This window comes from Hemitrygon akajei, chromosome 5 (genome assembly GCF_048418815.1).
Source record: "Hemitrygon akajei chromosome 5, sHemAka1.3, whole genome shotgun sequence".
Taxonomy (NCBI): Eukaryota; Metazoa; Chordata; class Chondrichthyes; order Myliobatiformes; family Dasyatidae; genus Hemitrygon; species Hemitrygon akajei.
In genome coordinates, this window is record NC_133128.1 from 187,640,506 (window position 1) to 187,667,853 (window position 27,348).

The following is a 27,348-nucleotide window of genomic DNA, read 5'->3' on the forward strand; positions in this document are numbered from 1 at the left end:
ATTACTGAGGAGGCTAAGCAGCCTCTATTCTCCTGAGTGGGTGTGGGGCAAAGACGTACAAGCTGATACGGAACTTAGCTACGCCGCGGAAACTGGGAGAAATTCCATACGACTAACTGGTCAAGCTCGTGGGGAACCACCGCAATCCGAAGCCTTTGGTGATAGTTCAACGGTTCAAGTTTCGCAGCCGTGCCCGGAAGCCAGGTCAGTCTGTGGGCGATTTTGTGGCCGAGCTTCGGCAGCTGTCGGAGCATTGCGATTTCGGAGCCGTGTTGGCTGACATGCTCCGTGACAGATTAGTATGTGGCATTAATAATGCCGCCGTACAACGCCGCTTGTTGGGAGAAACCCCACCGTTGACTTTCAAGACAGCCCTAGAGATTGCTCAAGGCATGGAGGTGGCTGCTGATAATGCCAAGGGTATACAGAAAGGATATGGGGGGTCGCAGTCGGCAGCAGTGATCCAAGTCGGGAGGGAGACTGGTAAACGGGCAAAGCGGGTGGAATGTTTTCGGTGTGGAGGAACGCACTATGCAAATGTTTGTAAATTCAAAGATACTGTCTGCCACGCTTGTAGCAAGAAGGGACATTTAGTTAAAAAGTGCAGGAGCATAAAGTTGAAAAGAAGAAATCAATCTGTTCCTTCATAAATTTAATAAAGTCCGATTCTTGCAATAAGGTAGAGTCAAATCGCCATTGTCTAGCATTTAAAGCTGTATCCCTAAAATTAATAGAAAGTATTAATGGAGCATGGTCAGAAATAGCTATAATATCATAATTACAACCAATTACCGATGGAATAAAACAAGAGTCAATAAAAAAATAATCAATTCTCGAATAGGAGTGATAAACATGTGAGAAAAAAGAAAACTCTTTGTCATTAGGATGACGAAATCTCCAAATATCAAAAACTCCATTATCAGTCAAAAAGGAGTTAATACAAGTGGCCGACTTATTGGGTAGAGTCTGAATAGGTGTAGATTTGTCCATCAAAGGAATTAAACAACAATTAAAGTCACCACCCATTATTAACTTATATTCATTTAAATTAGGTAAAGAAGTAAATAAGGACTTAAAGAAATCAGGACAATCCACATTTGGGGCATAAACATTAACCATAGCAACCTTTTTATTACCGAGTAAACCCGTAATTAACAAAAATCTACCATTCGGATCCGAAAGGATATCGTGTTGAACAAATGCAATAGAGGAGTCAATAAAAATTGAAACTCCCTTAACTTTGGCATTCGAATTCGAATGGTACTGTTGACCCCGCCAAGACCTAAAAAAGCGATATTTGTCCTCCTTCCTCACATGAGTTTCTTGTACAAAAATAATATGAGCATTAAGTCTTTGGAATACTTTGAAAATCTTCTTTCGTTTAATCGGATGGTTTAATCCATTAGTATTCCAAGACACAAAGTTAATGGTTTGAGCCATGTTTCTAAAGTCATCCCTTTGGTATATAAAGGGTTAACCATGTTATAAACTCATGCATCCGGAAGAGGGACAAAAATAAAGAGCGGACCCGGAAGTGACGACATCGTAGACATATTTGTAGTTCAAGAACAGCCCAAGTAAAAAAACTAAAACAAATTAATAAGAGAAAAATTAAAAAAGAAAACAGACCAACCCCCACCCCCGTATGAAAAAGAAAAAAAGCCAAAATATGGCTAGAAAAAAGAAAAAATGAAACTAACTCTACCCCCATATCAGCGGCAGACCACTCCGTGTTTAACGGATATATATAAAAAACCACCCGAACTTTAAGAATTATGATCGCAGTACTAAAAACTGCGCTTCTTAATATGCTGAGTTGTAAAGAAAAAGGGAATAAAATCATTAAAAGTTTATAAATCGGGTTATAACCCAAACAAATCAAGAAGTATTTAAACTATGATAAGCGATGCATTATAGGAAGAAGACGAAAAAAGAAACAATAACGCCATCTTAAACTAAACCAATACTTTACAAAAAACCATTATCTTGATATTAAACAAAAAATTCACTTCGAAAGGTTAAAAATATACCTTCAAGGGAACAAAAATAATAGACAAAAATATAGTATAGTAGTTAAAGTGTATAAGACAGAGCGATTAATATAACGAAAACACACTTTAACTTAAATATGAAGTATAGGATAAACCTACACCAATAACCAGAGATGGTTATTAAAAAACCATCAAACCATTAAAAAACAGAGATGGAGATTAAAAAATCAAAAACCATCTTTCACGATCAGAATCACTCATTTAATGGAGAGTAGTAACTGTATCAGTAGGGAAGTTCACTTCCAAATACTTTTTCGCTTCAAAGGTAGACAAAAATACTTTACGCGGAGCATTCGGGGGGGAGATCCTGAGCTTCGCCGGGTATAAGAGCGCAGGTTTTAGATTTTTCTCATAACATTCAGACATCAGAGGTTTAAAAAGCAGCCTTTTCTTCATAACTTCTGGGCTAAAATCTTGCACCAAACGAAAACAATACTCATGAAATTTAATCATCCCGGCCCTTCGAGCTTCACGAATGAGTTGTTCTTTATCGTGTACGTAATGAAATCGGACGATTACCACCGGGGGCTTATCTGAAACCGTCGGTGATCGACTCCAAATTCTATGTGCTCGGTCAAGTAGCGGAGGGTTTACTGGAAAAACCGACGGAAACGCATCTTTTAGAAATTGAGCAAAGTATTTCGAAGGATCGCCTTGTTCTATGCCGTCTGGGAGACCAAGTATGCGTAGGTTCTGTCTTCTGGACCGATTCTCCAAATCGACACTCTTGGCTTTAAGTGTCTCCACCAATTTAATAGTCGAAATTAAATCCTGTTGCAATTTTTCAATAGTCAAATCTCGTTTCCGCGCTTCTTCTTGCAGCAATGTGATAAGCGCTTGCTGCTGGTTAATTACTGAATCCGTCTTAACCATATAATCTTGAAAAACCTTTATGTCTCGTTGAAAAGCCTGATGTTGTTCCTCAAATTTTTTATCCAAAAGCTCCATAAGCAGTTCATAAGTTAACTCAGTGCGTTGCGGTTGAGCTGGCTTCTTTCCATTACCGTTCGGGTTTCGCCCCGGTTCTCGTCCTTTGGATCTAAGAGCCATTTCTGTTTGCATATCTTCCAAAATTCACGATAAAATCTTAACAATAAGCCCGAGAAAGTAGCAAAAGTCTTTTGGTGTAGGTAACAATAAGTTGAATAAGGGTGATCAAAGGTTAAAAAAAGTAAAGATTATGGAGCGGATCTGAAACAGTACTCACTCCATGAGCGTCTCCCGCTGACCTCCGCAGGAGCATAAAGGGTAAGGTTAAGCCTGGGCAGGGGAAAGCTCAACAGACTCAGGCAGCCTCACACCACCTAGGAGAAGCAGATGAAGAGGCAGTGTGAGCCTACAACGTGTTTGGGGTGGAAACGGATGAGGGACCACCTGAACCATATTATGCTCCAGTCACTGTCAAGGGAGAGGACATTAAGTTGGAGATTGATTCAGGGGCTACTGAATCAGTCATTAATGAAGACACCTACAGGAGGATATGGGGATCCAACCTGCCTTCTATCAGACCATTTAAGCTCCAACTCAGGACCTATACGGGACAGCCCATACCTCATTTAGGGGTGTTATATATGAATATTTCGGCTGGGGGCCAGAAGGCTGAAGCCAGGCTGGTGATAGCTAAGGGCAGTGGGCCCAGTCTTCTGGGCCGTGATTGGCTTCGGAAAATCCGGCTCAACTGGCATGAAATTAAGTATGGACACACGACGGAGGACATTCTGCAGCGGTATAGTGACATTTTCAGGGACGAGCTGGGCACACTGAAGGGCGTGACCGTGAAACTCCATGTCGACCCTGAGGCCACACCACATTTTTATAAACCCAGGTCAGTGCCCTTTGCCATGAAGGGCAAAGTCGAGGTGGAGCTGGACCGTTTAAAGGGGCTGGGCATCATTGAGCCCGTCCAGTTTTCAAGGTGGGCAGCTCCTATTGTTCCAGTTTTGAAGGCAGCTAAAACAGTGAGGATATGTGGGGACTACAAGCTTATGGTGAATAAGGTCTCTAAGCTGGAGGAGTACCCGTTGCCACGGGTGGATGACCTGTTTGCGACCCTGTCAGAGGGGAAACTATTCACAAAGCTGGACAAGAGCTATGCCTACCAACAGCTGCTGCTCGATGAGGATTCAAAGGAGTACATCAGCATCAATATGCACAAGGGATTATTCAAATACAATTGCCTGGAGTTTGGAGTGGCGTCTAGCCCCGCCGTTTTCCAAAGGACAATGGACTCTTTGCTGCAGGGGATTCTGCATGTAGCAGTGTATCTTGATGATATTTTGATCACGGGAGCCATGGAGGAGGAGCATCTGGCTAAATTAGAACAGGTGCTGAAGAGACTCTCAGATGCAGGGCTGCGGTTGTGTGTTCCTGGCTCCGAGTGTGACCTACCTGGGACACAAGATTACAACTGAGGGACTTTGTCCAGTGGAGGAAAGAGTGAGAGCTATTAAGGAGGCCCCAAGCCCCAATGCGTCACTGAACTCAGATCATTTTTGGTCATGGTGAATTATTATGGCAAGTTTCTTCCGGACCTCTCAAAGGTTTTGGCCCCACTGTATAAGCTGCTTCACAATGACACTAAGTGGTGGTGGGGTGAAGAGCAGGAGGAAGCTTTCTTTTTATTTATTTTTTTATTGAAGTTCATCATCAAACAAACATTTCCATAAGATGCATTTCAGACATTGTAAATATATATATATATCATATAACCATATATGTTACAAATCTCCACAAAGTCTTTATCTGAGGTATACACTTATAGAAAAGGGTGGAAAGAAAAAAACAAGTAAAAAAGGAAAGAACTGTGTACAAGTAGGGAGCGATCTTTTTTTTTTACAACATATTCATTGATTTGTGAGAATAAAATCAGGCCTATGAGGCATTATGTAGTTAAACCATTTTTCCCAGTTTGAATCAAATTGTTCCAGCTTATGATTAACAGATGCTGTTATCTTCTCCATTTTGTAAATGTCCATTGTAATTTCCATCCATGTATTTAAAGCTGGGCTCTCCTGTGATAACCATTGCCTAGTAAGAGTCTTTTTACCAGCCACCAACAGTATATTCATTAATTATTTATCTCTTTTCAACCATTCTTGAGGTATATACCCAAAATATATGGTCTTACTCTCTAAGGGTATTTCACATTTAAAGATGTCTTGTAGGGCATTGTGTATCCCCCTCTAATAGTTTTTGATAACAGGGCAGTCTCAAAAATATGATAATGATTTGCATTTTGATTTCCACAATTTCTCCAGCAAACAGGGAGGTTACTGTCATAATGGGATTTCTGAGAGGGTGTAATAAAATATCTTGCTGTAGTGGCTGCAGTTTAAAGAGCTTACAGTGTCAAGTGCATGAAATATCCTTTTGGGAGGAGCCTGCTTCTGAAAGATTTCGTAAACCCTATAAAAAAAAACAAATTTTGACAGAAACAAACAATCTGTTGGCTGACCCATCAAGTCCAGTAGCAACCCAACAGTATAACCCTCTTCAGTTGACCAAGAACGTTCACAGTCCTGCAGTTCAGACGTGGAAAACAAAGTTGGAGGAGGACAAAATTGAAGAAAGCTTTCATTTTCCAAATACCACAGACCACTTAAAATTAGGCAACAAGATTTGCTGCAGGAAGTACTGAGAGAGAGAGAGCACAAATAGGTAAGGATTATTTGTTCCTACTCTCTTATGCCTTTTCTAAAACAGTGTGACCCCTGAGTCACTAACAGGTTCTACTTTTACAGACGTTCATAAGTTGCTCTTAGTGAATAGCTGGAAAAAAAAATGCATTCTATGCCTCTACACAATTGCAGGAAGCTCATCTGGGGTGAGCAGAGAGATCTTAGCATCCAAGTTCATAGCTCCTTGAAAATGGTTACACAGGTCAACATGGTGGTTAAGAAGGCTTATGGTATGCTTGCTTTTATTAGTCAAGACACTGAGTTCAAATGCCAGGAGGTTATGTTGTAATTTAATATAACTCTGGTTACACATCTGGAGTATTGCATACAGTTCTGGTCACCCACTACAGGAAGGATGTTGAGGCATTGGAGAGCATGCAGAAGACATTGACCAGGTTGCTGCTTGCTTTAGAAGGCATGTGCTCTAACGAGAGGCTCGATAAACTTGGGTTGTTTTCTCTTTAGTGCCGGAGGCTGAGTGGAGATCTGATGGATGTTTAGGATCTTGACAAAGAGATGGGATTCACAGTGACTCTCTAGAAACTAGAGCAGAACTTAGAACTAACAATTCTAATCAGAACAGGGAACAAAGTATCACTTACTGTTATGACGCAGTTTAGTTGAAAGATGGAGTTTTATTTAATGCCTAAAGTTTAAAAGGTCATTGCCAGCAGTTTCTTTATAATACTTCTAGTTGAGAATCAGTGGAGAGTGAAGATCGGAGTACGGGAGTTAAAAGATCGAGGAAAGTCGATTTCGACGGTGAAACAGGTTCGACCTTGTTTGATCCTCATTCGGAGGGAATTTGTTGACTGTGCTCGTGTTAACCCTTGTGAAATAGCAGAAAGGATTGAGTACAGTGTTGTAAAGGAAAGGTCAGTGCCTTTAAGCCGTTTCATTTTACATCTTCGTAAATTCTTCGTGTGAAAAGTAGTTTGACTGGGAATTGCAGCAACACGACGTGAAAGAGAATTTAAATCATCTTAAAAAGTCTCTCCCTTAAGTGGACTGTAAGCATTTTGAACTTTTGCAATACTACTTTGAAGAATTGTTTAAGCTTCATTGCTTTAAGAACTGTTTAAGCTGCCGCACAGCAGCTGACTTCCGGTTACGTGAGTGGTTTGTTTACTTTTGGGGGTTTGTTTTTCAGAGTTTAATAAATGTTTTATTTGTTATAAAAACCCTGCCTCACTCATTTATTTATTGTTGCTGAATCTGTAACAACTGGATGAGTCGAAGGGATAAGCCAATTAAGCTTACGTAGCTTACGGTGTGTTAAAGATGATGAAACATCACACTTCACAATATTGATTCCATTGGTTAGACACTTGTGCTTCAGTTGTGAACAACTCCCGATCAGGCAAAACACTTCTTAGTTTGAGAATTCATCACCACATCTCTATTTCCCTTACAGTAGGATCTAACCTTCCCAATAAACTACAACAAATTTTCTGAACTCTTGTGTTCCCCAGTGGATTTGTTGAACCTCCGAATTATTTTTCAATGACTTCACACAATTGAAATAGTTTCTCAAGTACAATGATGCTGAAGCGCTCTGTGTTTTTCTCTAGTTTCAGAAATGCTTGGCTATCTGATTCTTTCACTGGTACTTTGCTTCCTGTACTGGCGGTACAGAGACGGGAAACAGATAACAAATGTATTTGACAAGCACGTGTACATCACAGGCTGTGACTCTGGCTTTGGAAATCTGCTGGCCCAGCATCTGGACCAGCAGGGATTCCGTGTTCTGGCTGCCTGTTTTACCGAGAAGGGTGCTGAAGAACTGAAGAGCAGGACATCATCGAGACTCAAAACATTTCAACTTGATGTTACCAACTCTGAGAGTATTGGGAAGGCAGCAGAATTTGTAAAATCGGAGGTAAAGGGAAAAGGTAATTTAAATTTAAACCTTCATCTTTGCCAAACAAAAATTGTCAATTCTTAGATCGCATTGCTCACTGTGAACTATTTATCAGTTTAAAAACATGTAATGCAGTAAAAGCATTTTGAAAATCTTCAGTAATCAAATCAGTTTTAAGCCAACTGGCTTATGTTGATAAATTTCTCAATTTTTCTGGCAGCAGCACAATGCAATACCAAACAGAGAAAAGATAAAAATGTGATAAGGTGTTCTACAAAACAAAATGCTGGAGGAATTCAGCAGGCCAAGCAGCACCTATGGAAATGAATAAACAGTTGGTGTTTTGCCCCTAGACCCTTCTTCAGGACTGGAAAGGAATGGGAGAATTCAGAGTAAGAAGATCGGTGGGGGGGTGGGGAGATGTGCAAGGTGGCCGATGATAATTGAAACTCAGAGAGTGGGAGGGAGTGAAGTAAAGAGCTGGGAAGTTGATTGGTAAAAGAGATAAAGGGTAGCTATCACATTTCCTTCAGAACTGAAAAGACAGACGGTAATATTCCATATTAGTAAATTCTCTGTTTGAAGGAGCTTTTATATATAAATATAATGTACACATACTCATAGAGCTAGGGTATCTAAGACTTTTGCACAGTACTGTATTTCTGAACGTGGAGCAGGGAGCAAGTATGTAAACCTGGCGAGAGCAAATAGGAATGGTGATAGAGGGGCGCCGAGGGAGGGGTGTCAGTCAGGTGGTAGAGAAGTAGTGCCAGGGGTAGAGGTAGTCTGGGTGCAGACACACTCCACCCTGAGACATGAGACAAGGTCATTTGATTCCAAATAACTTGCCTATTGATCATTACAGACTGTCTTTCTGGTGCTCGTCTACGCTTGTCCATTAGTACCTCCCAAACACAGACAGCATGCTTATAGGAACACCATTGACTCAAAATCACACACATTCCTGCCTTGGAAACATTGCCACTTCTACATCATTGATGAGTCTACACCCTGCAACTTCCAACCAACATGCATATCTTCATCAGATACACCACAGTTTAAGCAGATAGTTCTCCATATCCTTATGAAGGGGTTATCAATTTGGAAGGCAAATACTAGCCTTTCAAGTGAAACTCATGTCCCATAACAGCAAGGAAGAAAGAAAAGGTACCTTAAAAGGCTTAGGACAGACATGTTCAAGGAATTAATCTTGCGTGTAAAATTCAATAAGAATTCCATAAGACATAGGAGCAGAATTAGGCTATGTAGCCCATTGAATCTGCTCTGTTATTCCATCATAGCTGATCCATTTCCTGCTCAGCCCCAATCTCCTGCCTTCTCCCCATAACCTTTCATGCCCTGACTAATAAAGAATGCATCAACCTTTGCCTTAAATATACCCAATCACTTGGCCTTCACAGCTGCCCGTGACAACGAACTCCACAGATTCACCACTCTCTGGCTAAAGGAATTCCTCCACACCCTCATACTAAATGTATAGCACTCTGTTCTGAGGCTGTGCCCTCTGGCCCTAGACTCCCTCGCCATTGGACAAATTGAAAGTGTTGCATTTTGGAAGGTCAAACGCAAGAGGACAGTAAATGGTAGGACCATTAGGAACACAGGCTTTCAGTCGGATTTTGGGGTGCAGGTGCATAACTCCCTAAAAGTGGCAACATGGGTGGATGAGGTGGTAAAGAAAGCAGAAGGGCATTGAGTATACAAATTGGGAGTTCATGTTGAAGCATGTAAAACAGTAGTTAGGCCAAATTGGGAGTATTAAGTGCAACAACTATATTTCATTTGAAGGTCCAGGAGAATAGTTCATCACCCAAAACAATAGCAAATGTTCTACAAGTGTTCCGTGGAAAGTATTCCAGCTGGTTCCATCACTGTCTGGTATTGGGGTGGGGGGGGGGGGGGTACTGCACAAGATTGAAACAAGCTGCAAAGCGTTGTGAACTTAATCGGCACCATCAGGTCACTAGACTCTGTAGTAGCCAGGACATCTTCCGAGAGCGATGCCTCAAAAAGTTGGCATCCATCATTAAGGACTCCCACCACCCAGGTCATGCCTCGTTCTCATTTCTACCTTCAGGAGGAAGTACAGAAGCTTGAAGGCATACACTCAATGATTCAGGAACTACAAATTTCTTTTTGCATGGACTGCTCTGGGGCTGGCCTGCACTGGCAAGCAAGTGATAGAGGCAGCACAAGGCCTCAGGTGCATTTAGACAGATATATGTGCAAGCAGGGAATTGTGGGATATAGACCATGTCCAGGCAGATGGGATTAGCTAGATTGGTATAATGGTTTGTGCACATGTGCTGGGGCCTGTTCCTGTACTGCACTATTCTATATTCTAACAGCGTATCCCTGTGGCAATCCTGATCTCGGCTTCTCTGAGATATTACTACAGCCAAATCCATTTCTTTCCTAACCTCTCTGCAAATGAAAGCCAATTTATTTTCTCATTGATCTGAAGCATTAACTCTGTTACAGTTTGAACAGATGTTTTCATAAGACAATAAAGCACAGGAGCAAAATTAGGCCAGTCATCCTATTGAGTCTAAAGGAATATCATGTTATCCCCCTCTACTCTCCCTCCTGTGGCAGAACATTCACAGTGGTGTAGTGTTCAACACAGCACTTTACAGTACAAGTGATCCACGTTCAGTTCCCGCTGCTGCCTGTAAGAGTTTCCGTGTACGCCCTGCGAACGTGTGGGTTACATCTGGGTGACAAACAATAGACAATATGTGCAGGAGTAGACCATTCAGCCCCTCTAGCCAGCACCGCCATTCACTGTGATCATGGCTGATCATACACAATCAGTACCCCCGTTCCTGCCCTCTCCCCATATCTCTTGATCCCACTACCTATAAGAGCTCTATCTAACTCTCTCTTGAATGCATCCAGAGACTTGGCCTCCACTGCCTTCTGGGTCAGAGCATTCCACATATCCACCACTCTCTGGGTGAAAAAGTTTTTCTGCATCTCAGTTCTAAATGGCCTACCCCTTATTCTTAAACTGTGGCCTCTAGTTCTGGACTCACCCATCAGCGGGAACATGCTTCCAGCCTCCAGCGTGTCCAAACCCTTAATAATCTTATATGTTTCAATAAGATCCCCTCTCATCCTTCTAAATTCCAGTGTATACAAGCCCAGTTGCTCCAATCTTTCAACATATGACAGTCCCGCCATTCCGGGAATTAACCTTGTGAACCTACGCTGCACTCCCTCAATAGCAAGAATGTCCTTCCTCAAATTTGGAGACCAAAACTGCACACAATACTCCAGGTGGGGTCTCACCAGGGCCCTGTACAGCTGCAGAAGGACCTCTTTACTCCTATACTCAATTCCTCTTGTTATAAAGGCCAGCATGCCATTAGCTTTCTTCACTGCCTGCTGTTCCTGCATGCTTGCTTTCATTGACTGATGTACAAGAACACCTAGATCTCGTTGTGCTTCCCCTTTTCCTAACTTGACTCCATTTAGATAGTAATCTGCCTTCCTGTTCTTGCCACCAAAGTGGATAACCTCACATTTATCCACATTAAACTGCATCTGCCATACATTTGCCCACTCACCCAACCTGTCCAAGTCACCCTGCATTCTCATAACATCTTCCTGACATTTCACACTGCCACCCAGCTTTGTGTCATCAGCAAATTTGCTAATGTTACTTTTAATCCCTTCATCTAAATCATTAATGTATATTGTAAACAGTTGCGGTCCCAGCACCGAACCTTGCGGTACCCCACTGGTCACAGCCTGCCATTCTGAAAGGGACCCGTTAATCGCTACTCTTTGTTTCCTGTCAGTCAGCCAATTTTCAAAACATGTCAGTACTCTGCCCCCAATACCATGTGCCCTAATTTTGCCCACTAATCTCCTATGTGGGACTTTATCAAAAGCTTTCTGGAAGTCCAGGTACGTTACATCCACTGGCTCTCCCTTGTCCATTTTCAAAGTTACATCCTCAAAAAACTCCAGAAGATTAGTCAAGAATGATTTTCCCTTCATAAATCCATGCTGACTCGGACTGATCCTTCTACTGCTGTCCAAATGTGTCGTAATTTCATCTTTTATAATTGACTCCAGCATCTTTCCCACCACTGATGTCAGGCTAACCGGTCTATAATTCGCTGTTTTCTCTGTCCCTCCTTTCTTGAAAAGTGGGACTACATTAGCCACCCTCCAGTCAGCAGGAGCTGTCCTGAATCTACAGAATATTGGAAAATGATTACCAATGCATCCACGATTTCTAGAGCCACCTCTTTAAGTACCCTGGGATGCAGACCATCAGGTCCCGGGGACTTATCAGCCTTCAGACTCAACAGTCTATCCAACAGCGTTTCTTGCCTAATATAAATTTCCTTCAGTTCATCCTTTACCCTAGTTCCTTTGACCACTATTACATCTGGGAGATTGTTTGTGTCTTCCCTAGTGAAGACAGATCCAAAGTACTTGTTCAACTCATCTGCCATTTCCTTGTTCCCCATAATAAATTCACCCGTTTCTGTCTTCAATGGTCCAATTTTGGTCTTAACTATTTTTTTGCTATTCACATACCTAAAGAAGCTTTTACTATCCTCCTTTATATTCTTGGCTAGTTTACTTTCGTACCTCATTTTTTCTTGGCGTACTGCCTTTTTTGTTATCTTCTGTTGCTCTTTAAAAACTTCCCAGTCCTCTGGTTTCCCACTCATCTTTGCTATGTTATACTTCTCTTTTATTTTTATACTGCCCTTTACTTCCCTTGTCAGCCATGGCCACCCTTTACTGCCCTTAGGATCTTTCTTCCTCTTTGGAATGAACCGATCCTGCACCTTCTGCATTATTCCCAGAAATACCTGCCATTGTTGTTCCACTGTCTTCCCTGCTAGGGTATTGTTCCATTGAACTTTGGCCAGCTCCTCCCTCATAGCTCTTTGTTCAACTGTAATACTGACACATCCGATTTTCCCTTCTCCTTCTCAAATTGTAGGTTAAAACATATCATATTATGGTCACTACCTCCTAATGGTTCCTTTACCTCCAGGTCCCTGATCAAATCCGGTTCATTGCACAACACTAAATCTAGAATTGCCTTCTCCCTGGTAGGCTCCAGTACAAGCTGTTCTAAGAATCCATCTCGGAGGCACTCCACAAACTCCCTTTCTTGGGGTCCAGTACCATTCTGATTCTCCCAGTCTACCTGCATGTTGAAATCCCCCATGACAACTGTATCATTACCTTTGCGACATGCCAATTTTAACTCTTCATTCAACTTACACCCTACATCCAGACTGCTGTTTGGGGGCCTGTAGATAACTCCCATTAGGGTCTTTCTACCCTTAGAATTTCTCAGTTCTATCCATACTGACTCTACATCCCCTGATTCTATGTCCCCCCTCGCAAGGGACTGAATATCATTCCTCACCAACAGACCCACCCCACCCCCTCTGCCAGTCAGTCTGTCCTTTCGATAAGATGTATAACCGTGAATATTCATTTCCCAGGTCCTGTCCACTTGAAGCCATGTCTCTGTTATTCCCACAACATCGTACTTGCCAATTTCTAACTGAGCCTCAAGCTCATCTACTTTATTCCTTACACTTCGTGCATTCATATATAATACTTTTAATTTGTTACTCCCCTCTCCTTTCATATCAATTTCTATTTCACTTGGCCATACCGTATGATCGCTTCTTGAACTTTCTACTCCATTGATTCTGTTGTCCTTTTTAACTTTTCTTATTTTCACTTTCCCTTTAACTCCATCCTTATATTTCCAGTTCATCCCCTCCCCCCACTACTTAGTTTAAACACATCCGTGTTGCAGTGGCAAACCTGTCTGCCAGAATGCTGGTCCTCCGCCTATTAAGGTGCAACCCGTCCCTTTTGTAAAATTCATCCCTACCCCAGAACAGATCCCAGTGGTCCAAGAATGTAAATCCTTGCTTCCTGCACCAGTTCCTCAGCCGCACATTCAGATCCGTTATCTCTGTTCCTGCCCTCTCCAGCACGAGGAACTGGAAGCAAACCGGAGATAACCACCCTGGAAGTCCTGCTTTTCAGCCTTCTTCCGAGTTCTCTGAAGTCCTGCTGCAGAATGTCCTTCCTCTTCTTCCCGATGTAATTTGTGCCGACATGCACTACCACTTCCGGCTGTTCACCTTCACCCTTGAGGATTCCCTGCAATCGGTCCGTGATGTCCTGGATCCTAGCACCAGGGAGGCAACATACCATCCTTAAATCTCGCCTGTTGCCGCAGAAACCTCTTTCCGTGCCTCTCACTATGGAGTCCCCTACTACCACAGCTCTTCCTGATGTCTGACTCCTCGGCTCTGCTTCTGCACCAATTTTCTGCCCGCAGACCGGTCCGCCTCTCAGACTGGCAGTATCTTCTGTCCTGACAGCTTCCAAGAGGGTGAACCTGTTTACGAGAGGTACATCCCTGGGGTCTCTTGTATTTCAAGCATCCTATCCATCCTCATCATCACACCCTTTCTCTCTTCCGGTATCCTCGGTGTAACAACCTCCTGTCCAGAAAACTCTCGTTTTCGTGGATGAACCTGAGGTCATCCAGTTCTTTCTTCAGTGCTGCAACGTGCTCCTTCAGAAGCTGAATCTGGACACATTTTCCACAGCTGTAGCAGCCGAGGGCACCTTCAGTGTCCCTGACCTCCCACATCATGCACGTAGCACACTGAATCAGCTTAGCGGTCATGTCTTCACCCTCTCCAATTGTGCTTGACTTAGTCTCCTCCCTCAGCCTCCTCGCCGAGGACTCTCGAGCCAAAGACTAGCACTTCTCACACCAGGCACTTCCCTCGACCAGGCCGCTTTGGAAAACGGGTGACCCTGTTTCCTCTCACAGTCCAAAGCAGTACTGGTTGGTAGGTTAATTGGTCATTGTAAATTGTCCAGTTAGACGAGGGTTAAATCAGGGGATTTCTGAGTGGCGTGGGTTTAAGGGCCGCAAAGGACTGTTCACGCTGTATCTCAATAAATAAATCCGTTTTTAGACATGGTTTCCATACTCTTAAGAGTATTGCTGGCATTATGTGTCGGTTGATTGAATCCCGTGTTGTCTTTGGAGTGACTGTTCTGATCTGATTTCTGGTTAGTTAGGACATATCAGGATCAGTACATTTTGGCTCAGGTAAGTGGCTACCACAATTGGTCAAAGTTTCATGGAAATAGTTAAAAAGGTATACAAAAAAAGACAAACCATCAGTTAACTGACTCTAATCAGGAACAGCTTAGCAACAGTCTCCTGTCCTAATTAAACACCATGATGTTCCAAATAAACAAAGAGCATCCTGGTTGTTTTCTTGATTATCTGTTTTTATTCTTTAAGAGTTGTGTCAAATTGGGGACTGTCTGATTAACCAATGGCTCAATTAACTGGAATCCACTACTGTGATTAAATTTATTTCTTAGACCTTTGAATTGAATTGAATTGAATTGACTTTATTTCTTACATCCTTCATATCTGTGAGTAAAAAGCTTTACATTATGTACAATGTCCTGTGTATGTTACTCAAAATGGCTTCTTTGGTTTGTTAAGAGTAGGAATGCTTCTTTGTCTGATAAGTGTTTCTCTCGCAGTTGTTTAGCTTTAGACTTGCTGATATGGGGATTGTATTCATTTGTTAACCAATGGGGAATGTTATTTTGTCTTGTGAGGCTGGGAACTTGGGGGGGTCTTTTGAGGGGAGTCGGGAGGAAGACGCCGAGGAAGGTGGACGTGGGCTGCACTACTTGGTTGACCACCGGGGGTGGTCCCAGGTGTGAAGACGTGGAGGTCGGAGGCAAGCGACGAGGGGTCAAATGGTTCGATGGTTGAGATCCAACGATGTGCACTAAACTGACTGAACTTTGATAAGTTGGCGCCTTTTGTTTTTTTTCTTTCCTTTCATATATATTGTATTGCCTAGTACTCTTTTAGTTTTAGTAAACTCTTTAAAGTGTATTTCATAAGGTATCTGGTGTGAATTTGATACTGTGTGGGCGCGAGGCATAAACTTGATTCTCACAGCACCTGCATGTACAGGAGGTGGAGTTGGTGTGTAGCTGGATCTCCTTTTCCCCTAGACATATACCAGCCTGTTGGTGTGTGTGGGACTGGACCCAGTGAGGGTCAGTGTGTGTGTGTGTGACTGGTCACAGTGAGGGTCAGTGTGTGTGTGTGGGACTGGACCCAGTGAGGGTCAGTGTGTGTGTGTGGGACTGGTCACAGTGACACTTGTAAATAAGTGTTACAATTATTTCTCCATCTAAATGTGCAATATAAGGCAAGGAGTATAATGAACCTTTAACACTAAGGCAACAGCATTAGCGTTTTTTATGTGGGCTGCATGTAAATATATGTATTAAGTTGATGTTTTTGCTTCGATATGAGTGTGAAATCACAAGACAGTATTAGGAGCCAATCAATTATAATAAAGGGTAATCTGACATTTAAGTCTTTGTTCATTTCAACAGTTCTAGGACTCTGGGGGCTGGTTAACTGTGCTGGCATCATTCACACCGTTGCACCTATTGACTGGCTTACGATAAGTGATTTCAAACCTGCGCTGAATGTCAACCTGATTGGACTTATTGAAGTCACACTGAGTGTACTTCCGCTGATAAAGAGGGCACAAGGCAGAATAGTAAATATTGCAAGTACATTTGGAAGGGTCAGCCCTATGTGTGCACCATATTGCATCTCTAAATTTGGTGTAGAAGCCTTCAACGATATTCTCAGGTGAGTTTGAAATTAAGATGCTCTCCTTGATATTTCTCTTTGTATATGCAGTAAAATTAATTTAATCTGGCATTTTGTTTTTTGGGAATCCTGGTGGTTCACAATCTGACTTGCTCCTGCTCCAGAATATCAGCCAGGTACTGAGAGTGAGCCCTGAGCCAAGAGCTGGTACCAGGGCTTGGAGACCAGAGCTCCAGGGGCCAGGAAATAGTCATCTTTGCAGCTGGAGTAGGGGACCAGGGTGCTTGTAAATGTCCTGCTCCCTTTAGACTCCCTGGATTCACAGGAAACTTCATAAAATGACAGTGTAACAGGTCAAATAAAAGTACATTTAGGTATTAATAGGAGTGACATCCATTAGGATGATTTAGCAGATGAGTGCGTGCCAGAGGATCTGGTGTAGAGGGCAGGATTTCAGATTTATGGATCATTGAGGTCACTTCTGGGGAAGGTATGACCTGTACAAAAGGGATGGTTTGCACCTGAAACTGAGCAGTCCAATATCCTTGCGGGCTGGTTTGTTTGAACTGTTGTGTTGGGCTTAAACAAATTTGGCAAGGGAATGGAACTGGAGTGATAGTGCTAAGGATTAGGTAGTTGGTTAACAAACAGAGGCAGTATGTAGTGTGACTGCGAGCAAAGAGAGGCTGACGATAGGGCAAAATTGCAGTCAACAGAATGAGTTGCAGTGCTGACAGGTGGACAAAATCGAAATGGCTGGATACAGGATTGAATATGCACAGTAGACAGAACAAGGTGGAAGAACTTGTAGACTGGCATGCATGGCGTTGGGGGCATGACTGAATTGTGGCTGAAAGAACATTGTAGCGGAGAGCTTAACGTCCAAACATACACATTGTATTGAAAGGACACACAGGTAGGCAGAATGGGAGGTGTTTGGCTCTGTTGGTAAAAAAGTGAAATCAAATCATTAGAAAGAGGTGAAATAGGACCAGATGGTGTTGAATCATTGTGCGTAGAGCTAAGGCATTCAATAGTGAAAAGACCCTAATGTGAGCTACATGCAGACCCCCAAGCAGTAGTAAAGATGTGGTCTACAAGTTACTATGAGAGCTAAAAAATACATGCCAACAAGGCAATGTTACAATAGTCAAGGGGGATTTCAATATGCCGGTAAATAGGGAAAATCAGGTCTCAGAGGGGTATTTCAGGAATGTCTGTGAGATGGCTTTGTAGAGGAGTTTGTAGTGACCAGCTCTTCTGGATTGGGAATTGCACAATTAATTAATTAGAGAATTCAAGGTAACGGAACCCTTAAGGGCCAGTAATTATGACATGACAGGCATGAGAGAGGAGCTGGCCAAATCTGATTGTAAAAGAACTCTGCCAGAGATGATGGCAGAGTAGCAATGGCTGGAATTGCAATTCAGAAGGCAACAGATATAAACATCCCAAAGAAGAAGAGGTACTCTAAATATAGATGACGGCACTGTGGTTGACAAGAGAAGTCAAAGTCCACATCAACACTAAAGAGAGGGCATATTATAGAGTAACAACTAGTGGAAAGTTCGAGGATTTGGGGAGCTTTTAAAAACAAACAGATGGCAACAATGACAGTCATTAAGAAGGAAAAGATGAAATCTGAAGTAAAGCTAGCCAATAATATTAAAGAGGATACCAAAAGTTTCCTCAGATATATAAATCGTAAATGAGAGGTGAAAGTAGATACTGGACCGCTGGAAAATGAGGCGAGAGAGGTAGTGATGGGGGAGAAGGAAATGGCGGATGAACTGAATGAGAATTTTGCATCAGTCTTCACTGTAGAAGACACTAGCAGTATGCCAGAGTTTCGAGGATGTCAGGGGATTGAAGTGAGTGCAAGGAGAAGTTCTTGGGAAACTGAAAGGTTTGAAGGTAGCTAAGTTACCTGGACCATATGGTGTACATCCCAGCATTCTGAAAGAGGTAGCTGAAGATATTCTGGAGGCATTACTAATGATCTTTCAGGAACCTGCTGTTTCTGGCGTGGTTTTGGAAGAATGGAAAATTGCAAATGTCACTCCACTCTTCCAGAAGGGAGGAGGCAGAAGAATAGAAATTGTAGGCCAGTCAGTCTGACCTCAGTGGTTGGGAAGATGTTAGAGTTGATTCTAAAGAAACAACAAACAGGATAGATAAAGGAGAATTGGCGGATGTTGAATACTTGGATTTTCTGAAAGCTTTTAACAAGTTGCCAAACATGCGGCTACTTCAGAAGCCCATTGTATGACAGGAAAGATACTAGCATGGATAAAGCAGTGGTTGATTGGCAAGAGGGAAATAATGGGAATAATGCAAGCTTTTTCCAGTTGTCTGCCAGTGACTGGTGGTGTACAACAGGAGTATGTGTTGGGACTGCTTCTTTTTTATGTTACATATCAATGATTTGTATGACAGAATTGCTGGCCTTGTGGCCAGGTTTTCAGACGGTGTGCATTTACGTGGAGGGGCAGGTAGTTTTGAGGAAGATGAGAGGCTACAGAAGGACTTAGACAGATTCGGAGAATGGGTAAAGAATTGGCACATGGAATACAGTGTTGGGAAGTGAATAGTCATGCACTTTGGTAGAAGAAAGAAAAGGGAAGAATATTTTCTAAATGGAGAAAAAAAAATTCAAAAATTTGAGGTGCAAAGGGACTTGGGAGTGCTCATGCAGGATTCCATAAAGGTGAATTGTTTTGTTTGAGTCTGTGGTGAGGAAGGAAAATGTAATGTTAACATTCATTTCAAGGGGACTTGAATATAAAGCAAGGATGTACTTCTGAGGGTTTATAAACCATTGGTGAGGCCTCACTTGGATTACTGTGAGCGGTTTTGGGCCCCTTATCTAGGAAAGAATTTGCTGTTATTGGGGTGGGTTCAAAGAAGGTTGACAAAAATGATTCTGGAATTGAAAGGCTTGTCATACAAGGAGTGTTTGCTGGCTCCAGGTGTCTATTCACTGAAATTCAGAAGATTGAAGGGTGATCTCATTGAAACATTGATTGTTGAAGGGCCTTGACAGAGAGTATGTGGAGGCGTTTCCTGTGGTGGAGGAGTCTAAGACTAGAGGACACAGACTCAGAATAGAGGGACATCCATTTAGAATAGAGATGAGGAGGAATTTCGTTAGCCAGAGAGTGGATAATCTGTGGAATTCATTGCCTCATGTGGCCATGGAGGCCAGATCACTGGGAATATTTGAGGCAGAAATCTTGTCCAGAAATAGTGACTGTACAAGTTTCCATAGATGCTGGCTGGCCCGCTGTGTTCCTCTGCTATCTTGTGTGTGTTACCTATTTATTCCACCTTGTTTTGTTTTGTATTTTGTTTTCATTTTTAAACTTTATTGTTTGTATATCACCTGTAATTACATCGTCTGTTGGAAAGCATTCTATAAATATGTTATTATTATTCCTTCACAAAAGATTGACTGCTTCTCCTCATAGTCTATCATTTGAAGCAGCATGAACAGTGTTTTACGTAAAATAAAAAAGGACAAAGTAAACAAAAGCCAATAGACAAAAGTTTGTAACAACATGACAGATTTATTTTGTAATTTTGCAGGAGAGATATGAAGTGTTTTGGAGTGAAAGTAGTTTGTATTGAGCCAGGCGCTTTCAAAACACCCTTGACTGATACAGACCGCCCACTGAAGCAAATGTACGGGCTCTGGAGTAGATTACCACCAGAGGTACTAGAAGACTATGGGGTTGATTACATGGATAAAGGTTAGTTGTTTTTATTTTATATACATTTAGATGTTTTTAATTAAAGATATCCAATTATGAACTTGTGATCGAAATGGATACATTACCTAAAGGAAGCTTGTCTCAATAAATTTTATTCAGCGACTGCTATGCTTCACCTGTAATAGCAGAATAGTTTAGAAAATGCAAAATCCATTTTCATTAGTTTTTTTATGTTCATACAGTATATAAATGGTTCAAATGAATTGGTTCAATTTGATATAGAGAATGTATACAGCCTGAAATTCTTATTCTTCACAGACATTCACAAAACAATAAAACCCAAAGAATGAATGATAGAAACATCAGAAACGTAAAGCCCAGCCTCTCCCCAAGTCCTTCCATGCAGAAGCAGCAGCTGGAGAGAGAGAGAGAGCGAGAGAGAGAGAGCGAGAGAGCGAGAGAGAGAGCGAGAGAGAGAGAGCGAGAGAGCGAGAGCGAGGGAGAGAGAGAGAGAGAGAGAGAGAGAGAGAGAGAGAGAGAAAGAGATTGATTGATTTCTGGCCCAGTGTTGCAATCTGCCAAGTCACTTCTCCAAGTACCCTGCCAGCTTTCACTCACCATCAGTTTGGGGGGGAGGTTAGAGGATGAATTGAGTACAGAGTCCTTCTTCTGACAGCAGCACACACTGTCTGCTGTCCCAATATTTCAGTTTCCAATGACGTTTCAGTGGTGATATCAGGGAGGAACTGGGTCATCTGTGGGGCCAGACACAAAGGTGCAAGTCTTGCAGCCTGCTCCTGGAGACAGGAAAGCACCGAGCTGCGCAGCCAGTTCAAAGACTCACTGCTTGTGATGAACCATAGTTCATAGTAGATCACAGGCTCTGACAGAACCCCAGACATCTTGAACAGAAAAGAAAGACACAAGAGAAGAAGAAAAAGCTGTCCCTTGGACAAACTGGAAGGTCGCCTGGGTCTGCAAAACCTGATGCCGCCATCTTTCCTAGCTCATCCTCCCACACAAAGCATCTATCTTTCAGCAGCACAACTGCAGCACTGTATCTCTCCTTTGTTATCAACCATCTGTGTTAACCTTGTAAACCAGTCTTTGCAATACAAACTTGAAGGTACAAGATGCTAATTTTGAAGAAGGCCTCACATCCCACTTCAAGCATTTCATATTAGCATTTACAACTCAACAATTGCACAGTCGCCTGCAATCTGTGGTCTCTTTTCCTTTTGCTCAGGAGGTTGTTCAACCCTCTGAGTGAAGAAGTTTCCCCTCAGGTTCCCTTTAAACTTTTCATCTCTCACTCTTACCCCATGACCTCTGGTTGCAAAGCCTGCTTGCCTTTACCTGACCTATACCCCTCCTAATTTTGTACACCAAATCTCCTCTCAATCTTTCATGATCCAGGGAATAAAGTCCTAACTCATTTAATATTTTCTTATAACTCAGGTCTTTCAAATCCGACAACATCCTTGTAAATTTTCTCTGTACTCTTTCAACCTTATTTACTGCTGTGTCTGTAGACGTTAGACAACAGTAGATGTGTCTGGAGACTGAGGGCCGGGCTCAGGCCTCAATCGCCTTTATACCGGGGTCTGTGGGAGGAGCCACGGTCAGTGGGTGGGGCCACAGGAGCAGTCAGCAGGGGGGGCGTGTCCAGACAGGTATATGTAGTTCACTACATTCACCCCTCCTTTGTTTTAAAAGAGAGTCCTCACGGGGCGAAGTTTCTTACAAGTATATTTACAGGTTAAGTCTATCAGGTGGTCAAATCTGTCGCTGCGATCTACGTAGCACTGGCTGTGATTGCACAGGTGCCGGTGGTGATTGTACCGGAGACGGTGGTTGTGCTGGTTCCGGCCTAACTGGAGGTGTCAGCAATCTAGGCGTCAGTGATCCCTCATGCGTGTGCGAAGCGCCTGGTATATGCGCGTATGAGACGCCCGGTATAGGAGTGTCGTGAGGAGTCTGTGTAGGGCTCGGTGTGTGCGGTATCACCTCCGGTACAGGGTTCATAGTTACCGTGGAGTGTTCGGGGTAGTGGTCTGCTGCTCCTGCGGGCGCCAGGTCGTGGACAGAGACCGTGTCCTCCCGCCCATCAGGTAAGACCACGTAGGCATACTGGGGGTTCGCATGTAGAAGGTGAACCCTCTCGACCAGCGGGGAGTATTTATTGCTCCTCACATGTTTCCGGAGCAGCACTGGCCCTGGGGACGTCAGCCAAGCTGGGAGGGTGGTCCCAGTGGCAGACTTCCTGGGAAAAGAGAATAGGCGCTCGTGAGGGGTGGCATTGGTGGACGTACATAACAGGGAGCGGATAGAGTGGAGTGCCTCAGGGAGGACCTCCAGTCATCGAGAGACCGGCAACCCTTTTGACTTAAGGGCTAAGAGTGTGGCCTTCCACACTGTGGCATTCTCCCTCTCCACCTGGCCATTTCCCCGGGGATTATAGCTCGTGGTCCTACTAGTAGCAACGCCCCTAGCCAGCAGGTACTGGCGCAGCTCGTCACTCATAAAGGAGGACCCTCTATCACTGTGGATATAGCAGGGATATCCGAACAGAGTGAAGAGCTGGCGCAGGGCTTTTATGACAGACGTGGTAGTGGTGTCGGGTCAGGGGATGGCAAAGGGGAGCCGCGAGTACTCGTCGATAATGTTGAGAAAGTAGACATTGCGGTCGGTGGAGGGAAGGGGGCCCTTAAAGTGAACACTCAGTCGCTCAAAGGGGCGGGTGGCCTTGATAAGTTGCGCCTTTTCAGGACGGTAGAAGTGCGGTTTGCACTCAGCGCAGACTTGGCAGTCCCTGGTCATCATCCTGATGTCCTCAAGGGAGTACGGCAGGTTCCGGGCTTTCACAAAATGGTAAAATCGGGTGACCCCCGGGTGGCAAAGATGTGCATGGAGGGCGTATAGCTGGTCGAGCTGTGTGCTGGCACACGCTCCCCGGGATAGGACATCAGGGGGCTCATTGAGCCTTCCAGGCCGGTACAGGATATCATAGTTGTAGGTGGAGAGCTCGATTCTCCACCGCAAAATTTTTATCATTTTTGATTTTGCCCCGCTGTTGGTTGCTGAACATGAACGCAACTGAGCGCTGGTCAGTCAGCAAGGTGAACCTTTTGCCGGCGAGATAGTGCCTCCAGTGCCTAATAGCTTCCACTATGGCCTGGGCTTCTTTCTCCACCGCGGAGTGCCGAATTTCAGAGCCTTGAAGGGTATGAGAAAAGAATGCTACTGGCCTGCCTGCCTGATTGAGGGTAGCAGCCAGCGCGAAATCGGAGGCGTCACTCTCTACTCGGAAGGGAATGGTCTCATCCACCGCATGCATCGTTGCTTTGGCAATGTCCCCTTTAATGCGGCTGAAGGCCGCGCATGCCTCTGCAGAGAGGCGAAAAGTGGTAGACTTGACCAGGGGGCGGGCCTTGTCTGCGTAATGGGGGACCCATTGGGCGTAATAGGAAAAGAAGCCCAGGCACCGTCTGAGGGCTCTGAGGGTGGTGGGAAGAGGGAGTTCTAACAGGGGGCGCATACGGTCGGGATCAGGGCCAATGACCCCTTTCTCCACGACATACCCAAGGATAGCGAGTCGGGTGGTTCCGAACTCACACTTGTCCCTATTATAAGTAAGGTTCAGGGCTTTGGCTACTTGGAAAAATCGTTGGAGGTTGGCATTGTGATCCGGCCAGTTGTGACTACAGATGGTGATGTCATTCAGATAGGGAAATGTGGCCTTCAGTTGGCACTGGTCCACCATCCGGTCCATTTCCCTCTGGAAGACCGAGACACCATTTGTGACACCGAATGGGACGCGCAGGAAGTGATAGAGCCTGCTGCCCGCCTCTAAGGTGGTGTAGGGGCGGTCCTCTGGGCGGATGGGGAGCTGGTGATAAGCGAATTTCAGATCTATTGTCGAGTACACCTTGTACTGAGCTATCTGGTTGACCATATCCGCGATGCGGGGTAGGGGGTACGCGTCAAGCTGCGTGAACCTATTGATGGTCTGGCTATAGTCCACGACCATCCTATTTTTTCTGCCCGGTCCGAACAACAACCACCTGGGCCCTCCAAGGGCTTGTGCTTGGCTCAATGATCCCCTCCCTGAGCAGCCGCTGCACCTCTGACTGAATGAAGTCCCAGTCCCCCGCGCTGTACCTCCTGCTTTTAGTTGCCACAGGTTTACAGTCGGGGGTCAGGTTGGCGAACAGCGGTGGGGGAGGGATCTTGAGGGTGGAGAGGCTACAAGTGGTGTCAGTAGCACAGCTGTCGGCATGGTGCTGGGTGGGATGTACGGGTCGGTGTGTGTGTGTGGTCAGTAGCGGGGTATATGGCGAAGTTCCACAAAACTGAGGATTCCTGACAGTGAGTGGTGGGAGGGGCCCATCATATGCCATAGTCACACTTTCGAGGTGGCTCTGGAAGTCCAGTCCCAATAGCACAGGTGCGCACAGTTGAGGCATTACCAGTAGCGAAAAGTTCCGATATTCTGTGCCCTGCGCCACCAATGTCGCTACACAACCCACCCGAATGTCTGTGGAATGCGACCCAGAAGCCATGGTGACCCTCTGGCTTACCGGCTGTGTCACGAGTCCGCAGTGTTGCACCGTGTCCGGGTCAATAAAACTCTCAGTGCTGCCCGTGTCAAACAGGCAGCTAGTCCTGTGCCCCTCCACCAGGATGTCCATCATTGACTTTGCAAGCTGGTGTGGAGCGCTTTGGTCGGGGGTTACGGAGGCCAGAGTTGAACTGCCGTCTTGGTGCCCGGTAAGCACCGGTGGGTAGGGGGCGGGGCATGTTGGCGCCGACAAAGATGGCCGCCCTCATCCAGGCATGCAAGATGGCGGCCCCCATGCCTCACATGCAGCGCTGCCCGACCCCGCTCGTGGTTTAGACTTACAGACCTTGGCGAAATGGCCCTTCTTCCCGCAGCTGGAACAGGTCACTTCTCGGGCCGGGCAGCGTTTTCGGGGGTGCTTTTCAAGTCCGCAGAAGTAACACTGCATGGGCTTGCGACTGGCAGCAGCTGTGGTCGGGTTCGGGGAGTTCGTGGAATCGCGACTGGCAGCGGCATTGGCGAATTCGCTCGCGGGAACCGGCGGCGGCGGGGTCTGAGGTGTCCACGGAACCGGCGGGGGATCGCGCGGCTGGACAGCGTCAGCATTGTGCAGAGCAGCCTCCAGCGTGTCGGCCATCTCGATCGCCGAACGTAAGGTAAGATCGGCATTTTCCAGCAGCCGCTGGCGCACGTACACTGACCTGATCCCTGTAACAAAGGCGTCTCGTATGAGGAGCTCCGCATGCTGTTCCGCCGTGAAAGTTTTGCAGTTGCAAGTTCGCACGAGTGTCTGTAGGGCTCGGAGAAACTCGGCGCTCGACTCTCCAGGCCGCTGTCGTCGCGTAGCTAAGCGATGTCTTGCGTAGACAGTGTTCACCGGCCGCAGGTACTGTCTTTTGAGGGCGTCCAGTGCCCCTTGGTAGGTTGGCAGGTCCCTGATAAGTGAGTAAACTTTCGGGGTGACCCTCGAGAGGAGAATTCTGTGCATAACAGCGGGTTCAGTCGCACGAACCTCCTCCAAGTATGATTGGAAGCATGTAAGCCAGAGTTCAAAGGCAAGAGCTGCTTCAGGAACTTGGGGGTCCAAATCCAATTTTTCCGGATGTAAAATACGTTCCATGATTTAAAACTTCCAGTCAATGAAATTGATGCACCATCAATAACTCTCTGAGACGTGAGGCGAGATATCGGCTTTTATTGACTGGAAGAAAGAACAAGCAGTAGTTGACCACCATACTACATCCTGGAGACTGAGGGCCAGGCTCAGGCCTCAATCGCCTTTATACCGGGGTCTGTGGGAGGAGCCACGGTCAGTGGGAGGGGCCACAGGAGCAGTCAGCAGGGGGCATATCCAGACAGGTATACGTAGTTCACCACAGTAGTGTCAGTCAGGAACCTTGACTTTGAAAACTGTCAAAGATTTCAGAGAATGGAACCACAACTTAGAGCATTAATACACGTAGTTTCAGTAATTCTATATGTCATAAAAATGCAAATGAATGGGAAGAAAGAGTTCAGGTGGTCCATTAACTCTACATTGCATGGTTGCATCCCAGTTTCTCAAATCACCAGCCCACCAGCAGCAGCTCCATGCAGTCTCCCGGAAGGGAGAGGAAGCCGATATACCCAGCATCAATTAAAGAAAAAGAATCCATTAAATCCTTCCTCAGTCATCTGGGTTGCAAGAGACACGAGGATTAATAACATGGGGTTTTATTTATGGGAGGGGTGGGAGATATAAAAATTGATGTCTGCCGGGGACTTCCTGTTTAATTTCAGGTAGCAAGAGCCATTACTTGCAACAAGAGGCAGGAACTCCACCTATTTTGTCTTCTGAGAGCAAACAGATTGTTGTGTGTTTCAATAATATTTGAGTAATCTTATGTAGATATTAATTGATTAATCAGTTTTGTTTATTCATGATGGGTAAAATGTTAAAATATGTTAATTGCAAACATCATCACGCTACCACGTGATGAACGTGTGCCTCGCTGAAAGTAAACTCAAAGTTAAACCCGCATTTCGGACTCCCAGATCTTCCTTTGAGTCAATTACAAAACATAACACAGAGAGTGTGCCTTTACTGCACAAGTCAACAACTCATCACAAAAATTAGCGGACTCTTAGGAAAATAAATTCTACTTGAAAACTAACTTCACCCTTCCTTTGCGAAAACGATATGTGCCTCTAATGTTCTGCAGCGTGTTATATATGGTGCTTATCAACATCATAGATAAAAAACAATTTTCTTTAAATGTACTTTTCATATTCTTTTACAGTCTCTGCAAAACCGCTGACCAATATGTTGGGGCAATTAAACCCAGATTTGATGAAAGTGGTGTGGTGTCTGAATCACGCTCTGATTTCTCTTCATCCTCGTACTCGGTACTCTGCTGGATTAGATGCAAAGTGTTTTTGGATTCCACTCTCCTACATGCCAACTGCTATATCTGATTTTCTGGTCAGTTTATATAAAACCAAGCCAGCAAAAGCTCTCTTTTAGCATCATTTTGGGATTGAGTATGATAAAGAGGAAATAGTACTAGTGACGCTACTGTAAAATATGATGTGATCCCTTTCTTGCTGTATCATAGAAAATAAGCAATGTTATTCCTTTCTCTGGTGTCAGTCAGTATATTCACTTTCAAAACTATCAAAGATTTTGGAGAATCGAACCACAATTTGGAGCAAATTTGAGGTGTAGATTTTGAGGTGTTATCAATTAAAAGGCTTTTATCACTGCTGAAGTTTCAATGTTCTGGTCAAAAATAAAAGGTCATAAGTTGA

General features: G+C 44.3%; 1 protein-coding gene across 5 annotated transcripts; it reads left to right on the forward strand.

Moving 5' to 3' along the window:
* On the forward strand, positions 1–27,348 carry LOC140728570 (dehydrogenase/reductase SDR family member 9-like). Of its 5 annotated transcripts, none has more exons than XM_073047505.1 (6): positions 5,476–5,708; positions 6,423–6,499; positions 7,300–7,620; positions 16,065–16,329; positions 19,876–20,039; positions 26,841–27,348. In XM_073047505.1, the coding sequence occupies exons 3-6, from the start codon at positions 7,308–7,310 to the stop codon at positions 27,062–27,064; spliced, it is 966 nt and encodes a 321-aa protein (XP_072903606.1). In that variant the 5' UTR covers positions 5,476–5,708; positions 6,423–6,499; positions 7,300–7,307; the 3' UTR covers positions 27,065–27,348. The 5 variants fall into 5 exon arrangements, with proteins under 5 accessions (XP_072903607.1, XP_072903606.1, XP_072903605.1 ...); XM_073047504.1 differs by having other exon boundaries at positions 5,477–5,708; positions 6,423–6,603; XM_073047506.1 differs by lacking the exons at positions 5,476–5,708; positions 6,423–6,499 and adding an exon at positions 1–204.

Excerpts from the sequence above, each read along its gene's own strand:
- LOC140728570 (XM_073047506.1), top strand. The coding sequence starts at position 7,308 with ATGCTTGGCTATCTGATTCTTTCACTGGTACTTTGCTTCCTGTACTGG. Across the intron at positions 7,621-16,064 it reads ATCGGAGGTAAAGGGAAAAG|TTCTAGGACTCTGGGGGCTG; the intron begins GTAATTTAAATT and ends TCATTTCAACAG. Across the intron at positions 20,040-26,840 it reads GGTTGATTACATGGATAAAG|TCTCTGCAAAACCGCTGACC; the intron begins GTTAGTTGTTTT and ends ATTCTTTTACAG.